The sequence below is a fragment of the Stereum hirsutum genome (assembly GCF_000264905.1).
Source record: "Stereum hirsutum FP-91666 SS1 unplaced genomic scaffold STEHIscaffold_25, whole genome shotgun sequence".
Classification (NCBI taxonomy): Eukaryota; Fungi; Basidiomycota; class Agaricomycetes; order Russulales; family Stereaceae; genus Stereum; species Stereum hirsutum.
In genome coordinates this window covers 1-6,624 of record NW_006763155.1, presented here as the reverse complement: position 1 = coordinate 6,624, position 6,624 = coordinate 1, and the positions used below count along the sequence as shown (strand labels likewise).

Genomic DNA, 6,624 nt, shown 5'->3' with positions numbered 1-6,624 from the left:
GACCTGCCACGCTGTGTCGTATCACCACGGGCAATACTACAGCACACAGCTGCCAGGCAGGCTGCAGCACCCGTGTGCCAGTGTATCGCCTGTGGCGACACAACGCAGCCCCAAAGCCTTCCGGCCAGCTCTGTGTGAGCAAATCGCCTGTGGCGACATCACACGACACCACTTGCCCACATATACACATATCAGGACAGCTGTGCGCACTGAGCAGAAAGGATCACTCATGTTAGCGTGGTGTCACCAGGACAAACCAGTCGTTCTCAATTACAACTGGACCTAAACTCATGAAATGAAATGTAGGAGGCAACAGAGGACATTACCTGCATCGAAAGAGCCCGCTACCTCGAGAAAGCACGGTTGTTTGACTAAGAACGAGTGATTTTACGGATCATGGGGGCTGCCCACCAGGTTCAGGTCATCGTTCTTGATGGTGAGTGGACCGTTAGGTTAGGTTAGGTTATGAGAGATTTGCATGACATTCCAGGTTCACAGGGATGGGGTTACTCTAAGTTAGACCCTAACCCATCATTAGGGTTATATCTGGCCCTACTCTTACAGGGGCAAGTGGCTCTGGCTAGGACAACAGTTGTGTGTAGCATGACTCTTAGGATCTATATTGCTTTGGTCAAGCCACTTTACTGTGCGTTGGACGTCCCTCCCGCCCAGACCGCCTTTGGCTCTCCCGGGGAGAGAGACACAATTGGTACCAAAGTTTAACATAGGTAAGTTAAACTAGTTTTCAACCGTTTTGTCCAAGAATTGGCCAGGTGATAGCTATACCCCTCCTTGATACCGTCCCAAATTTTCTAAGGAATTGGCGGAACCGTTTTTGAGCTGTTCGTCGTGTAAGACAGTGTGTAGAGTCTGAGTGGCCACCGGCAATGCGCGGCAGACGCGCCGGCATTTGCCGGTCAACTCGAAGATTCAGTGGCGTGCTGTGGCGTCCACTTGTGCATGTCATTCCATATATATGTACTGATCGAATTACGATAGTATGCACATTGTCCTCACCTAACAGTCTGCGACGGGCATAATGCACCATGGTGCGCTTGGGCCCGTTCCCGACGCGATACGGCCCCGACCGACGACCTGAGGGCACCTACGGGACGCCCTCGATGGGGGCGGTCGCCCCGTACAAAAAAAACCGCACCTCGATAGGAAAAAAATCGAAGGGGGGCCGTTTAGGCTGGGGGGGCGCCGTTTCCGCCAAAAAGTCGAATTCTCGACGAGAAAGGGCCGCGCGGACCCCAAACTCGTCGCAGACACACTCTATGGAGTGCAACGAGTGCCGAAACGCAAAAAAAGAAGAGGTCAAAAGGAAAGAAAAAAAAGCGCACCACGGCCAGAGGCGCACCATGCCCCCCGTCTGACACAAGATCAGCGATTCCCACGGCGAACGCGCAGATATCGACGGGGAGTTTGCTGGATATGATAGGGCGCATCTAGACGAGACTTTAGAGCCCCTCGCGAACTTGATTGAACAAAAATTGGTTGAGTTTCCGTAAATTTTGGGTCTGGGGGCCACTCACCGCCAGAAATGGCCATGGCGAGGCCGATATTGCTCCGTCCAACGAAGTGAGCGTATCTACGAGGTCGCATTAGTATATGGAGTGAGGAACAACGCCGAAAACTATACCGTAAACCTCAAAGTTCCGAGTGCGAGGTCTTTGGGGGAAAGGGCGCACCCCCCCAGCCAAAAAGTCGAAATTCATCGCATGAATGAGCACGCGGACCCCAAACCTGTTTCAGACACGCTCTATGGAGTGCAATTGGTGCGTCAACGCAAAAAAAGAAGAGATCAAAAGGAAAGAAAAAAGAAGCGCACAATGGTCGGAGGCGCACAATGCCCCCGTCTAACACCAGATCGTCGATTCCCACGGCGAACACGCAGATATCGTCAACGCGTTTGGTGGAAATGGTATGGAACATCGAAGCAAAACCTTTGAGCCTATAGCGAACAGTATTGAACGAAAATTGATTGAGATTCGGGAAATTTTGGGTCTGGGGGCCACTCACCACCAGAAACGGCCATCGCGAGCCCGGTATGGCTCTGTTCAACGACGTGAGCGTATCTGCGAGGTCTCATAGGTTAGTAGAATGCGGAATAACACAGAGAACTGTACCATAGAGGTTGCATTTCCGAGTACGCGGTACTTGGGGGATGGGGAACACCCCCCAGACAAAAACTCGAATTCTCGACGCGCAAAGGCCGCACGGACCCCAAACTTGTTGCGGCCAAACTCTATGGAGTCCAACAAGTGCCTCAACGTAAAAAAAAGAAGAGATCAAAAGGAAAGAAAAAAAAGCGCACAATGGTTGGAGGCGCACAATGCCCATCTAAGTACCCAACAAACATTGTTGGTGACGGAGGGCGACCGGTTATCTTCAATGCATTGATCGTCAATGTTATGGGACGCTCATATACGTATTTGGAGCCTAAAACGAAGGTAATCGCACGAAAAATGAGTGAGTTACGCTAAAGTTTCGGTGAAAATGGCTCTAAGGGGTGACTTACCCCCAGAAAACGCGATTCCGAGCGCGCTATGGCTTCGAACGGCGACGCGATGACAGCTACAGAGTCGTATCAATTGGGTGAGTCACATACAGCAAAAGAAACCGGCCAGTGAACCTTGAATTCCCAATCGCGCGACACGTAGAGGTGGGGGGTGGCCCACCGGCCAAACAGACGATATCTTCACCCTGAGAGGGCGCACCGGCCCCAAACAAGATGTAGATACAGTCTACGGAGTGCATTGAGTGCCGTCAAACACAAAAAAGGAGCAAGAGAAAAGGAAGATAGGAAGGCGCACCATGGTCGCTGGGCCAGGGAACTTTCCCACGGTTTCAAATCGGCGCCGATTTGACCTGCTGGTGGCTGTGCAGAGACCGTTCTCAACAGTGGTCAGGCCGTTTTCCGTCAAACCAAGTTGGGTTATGAGAGAATCAATCTGTATGATAATTATGAGCCCTTGAGGGAAGAAAAAGAACGAAAAATGAGTGAATAACAGCGCATTTTCCGAACCGGCCCTATAAGCCATCACTTACCGGCATATCTGACCTCGCTCTCACTCATCCCTGGGCCGATTTGCTCCAAATCTCGTGTGCGTCCGTTGGCTATGACTGCTATGATGAATTTAAGCCTATCACGATAAAAATCGGAAAAGAAATGAGCGAATGGGAGCAAGACTTCAGGGAGGAGCCCAGTTGCAATAACTCACCCCACTGATGCCGTCAATCTGAGCCGCTTGTGACTATCTTGCGTGCGGACCTTGACTGAAACTCGTAGCCTATATAGTGACGATAGGTTTGAGCCAGCTACGAAGAAAATCGACCCAAAAATAAGTGAAAACAAACCTATTTCCGAGGAGGGAGTATGGTAGTGGGAACTCACCAATATGACCATGGTCATTCTACATGATGACAACGCCGTTTCTCCTCGAATCTTCGATGGCGGCTGTAGGTTACATACAGGAGGCTTTGGCAAGCCAGTCTGCAAGAGAAACGATCCATTATTCGGTAAGTTATAGAGACTTTCGCGGTGGGGGGTAATGTACCCTCACCCACCTCCTTACTGCTCGTCATTCTCACCGGTAACTGGGTCGTTCTGGCTGCAACCAAGTGCGAGGGTTATACCCTACATTACCATCGTTAATATGAGCCATTGACGATGAGAATATAACGACGAATGAGTAAGAACGGGGGAAATTAGGACGAGGGGTGGCGGGCAGAGGTAACTCACCGGGAAGACTGAGCTGTCGCTGCATGACGAGACGGGCGTTTCTCTCCGAAACTTCAACGCAGCTGACAGCGTACATTGGGACCTTAATGTCGAGCCCATAATCAGCTGACGCGATCCAATATCGTATGTGTTAGAGGCGATTTTAGATGGAGGGGTAGTAGAGGGAAAACTTACCATGGTGTTGGTAGCCGTTAAGGACGATGTGTGGGTCGTATCTCTTCAAACATTGACCGGCTGGGATTGCGATGGCCTATAACGTCAGTACGAGCCCCTAATGATCCAAATCGGCTTAGAAATGAGCGATATTGGACGAATTTTCGGAGGGGGGTAATGAGAGCGAAAACATGCTGACCTTTTTGTCCTCGTTCTCGACAATGGCGGGGTCATTTCCGTTCCAACTTTGACCTGGGCTGATAGTGGAGGTCCTTGCCGTCATTTCGAGCTCCTAAAGACGCAAATCGGACCGGAATTGAGCAAACACAATCGAATACTCGAGGCAGGGTCTTAGGAGGCGGAAACTGACCTGCATATTCTGCTTTGTTCTTCCTCATTACTCGGTCGATTCGCGTCAAGCTTTCTGTGGCGCGGGTGGAGATGACTGTTCCCATCAATTTGAGTCTATATGAAGCCAAATCAAACCGAAAATGATCAAACGCGAACAGAAATTCCAAGAGAAGCATTTTGGGGCCATCACTCACCTTGGAGGTTCACATCGACCCGCCCGTTTGCAGCGGTGGTGTGCGCAAACACGAGCGGGGATCGATGGCACATATGTATGCTGTGATTTCTAGCAAATTATCCTAAAGAACGAACCGCAACTAAGCGAGAACGAACAGAGTTTCTAGGAGGGGGAGTGCTGAGAGTGAAACTCACCTCACTGTTCGTGCGCGTTCCAGATGATGCACGGGTCGTTTCTCTCCAAATCTTCCTTGTGAGGGATAGTACATACCTGTGCCGTCATTTTGACGCCGCTACACTGGAAATCGAAGGATATTTGAGCGAACGCGAACGCATTTTCAGAACAGGGTATCAGGAACAAAACCCACCAGTGTGTTCCCTCTTGTTCTCGCCGTTGAGTGGCCCGTTCCCTGCCAACTATTATTGTGGCTCGTGCATCTGCGTAGTCCCGTCATTTCGAGCCCGCTACATCGAAAATCGAACGATAATTGAGCAAACGCGAAGATGTTTTCGAGAAGGGCTGCTATAAGCGACAACTCACCGATACATTCTGCCTCGTTCTGAAGAATGAGTGGCCGGTGTCCTGCCAAACGTTTATTGGCGTTGATGGAGCTAGGTTGTGCCGTAAATATGAGCCCGCTACATTGAAAATCGAGAAGGAATTGAGCGAACGCGAGCAGAATTGCGAGACAGGTATATGGGATGGACGAGAACGTACCAACGTTATCGTCCTTGTTCTCGACGATCAGTGGGCCCTTTTCTATCAAACCTTTATCTGGATCGATGCCCCTGTACCGTCCCGTCATTTTGAGCCCATAACGTTAGAAATCGAACAGGTATTGAGCAAATGCGAACATACTTTTGTGAACGGAGCATTGGAAGCGAAAACTCACCAACGTGTTTGTCCTCGTTATGAAGGTTGCGTGGACCGTTTTTGTTCGAATCTTGATTGGTACTGACTGAGTACATTCCCTCCGTCATTTTGAGCCCGCAACGTCGAGAATCGGGCAGAAATTGAGTGATTGCGGACGTATTCAAGAGGGAGGGTCACACAGAACTGAGACTCGCCACCTATTTTTCCCGCTAGCAAGGACGACCTAGTTTTTCAGACTCAGAACGATGCCATAGCTTACGAAACGGTTCCAACCGTAATTCGGAACCCGTGCCGTGAGAGAACGAGCCCCGATTGAGCCATATCCAAGCAATTTTGTGTCCAGTACAGACAGTGTTCCCTTGGTTACCAGCCAGTGAATGTAGCAGAGTCCACTAAGATGCATGCGGACACGCAGTCACAGACAGGGACACAGACCAACATAACATTGAACTTGTGACCAAAGGGGGATGAGATATATATCTCAACCCCTTCACTCACAGTCGCGACTTTGTCGCGACTTGCGTCGTGGTTGAAAAGACAACAAGGCGGCAAATGCCGAAGTGTGGCAAATCCAACTGGTGGCCACAGTGGCGCTTTGCGAGCGAGTCCAAACGAGTTTGGGTTGCTGCATAGCCATTTGCTGGACCGGAAAATTGAAAGGAAGGGTCAATGGTAAGTTAAAGACTGTGAACAGGGTATTTTAGCAACAACAGAAGGGTACAACGAGGGAAATGATCGTGGGAAAACAACGATAAAATCGATTTTTTTTGGGTATTTTCGTGTCAATTTCGAGGGAGGCGGAGGATAAATGACGGGGCGAGGGTTGAGTGTCGGTTTGAGCGTGACGGGATGAAAGATATGGCAGAGATGTTTGAGAGCGTCGTGGATAAGGTGGAGTGGGTGTGACGAGGATGTGATTTACGTGTTGGTGGAATAGAGCGTGTTTGTGGCGTTTTCGAGGTGTGTGAAGGTGGTGAAGACGAAATGTGAGCGTCAGAGATGAAAAAAGTGACAGAGACGTGGGTGAGATGTGATAAATCGGGCAGAGTCGATGTGAGTGAAAATACGAGTGTGTTGGATAGGAGCGTGTTTCGAGATGTGGGAGACGTGTTTTTGGTTAGGAGAGACGTGTTTTGATCGGGAGAGACGTGGAGAAGGTTAGGATTGACGTCAGAGTCGCGTTTTTTGGGTATTTTTCGTGACAATTTCGAGGGAGGCGGAGGATAAATGGAGGGGGCGAGGGTTGAGTGTCGGTTAGGTTAGGTTAGGTTAGGTTAGGTTAGGTTAGGTTAGGTTAGGTTAGGTTAGGTTAGGTTAGGTTAGGTTA

General features: G+C 50.0%; 1 protein-coding gene across 1 annotated transcript; it reads right to left on the bottom strand.

The window, feature by feature from the left end:
* Positions 1–3,574: 3,574 nt before the first annotated feature.
* On the bottom strand, positions 3,575–4,181 carry STEHIDRAFT_163555 (uncharacterized protein; the record flags this gene model as incomplete). The annotated part of the gene is made up of 5 exons (XM_007311255.1): positions 3,575–3,640; positions 3,746–3,764; positions 3,820–3,850; positions 3,920–3,995; positions 4,098–4,181. 5 exons carry the CDS (start codon positions 4,179–4,181, stop codon positions 3,575–3,577), a joined length of 276 nt encoding a protein of 91 aa, XP_007311317.1.
* Between the last annotated feature and the right edge of the window lie 2,443 nt (positions 4,182–6,624).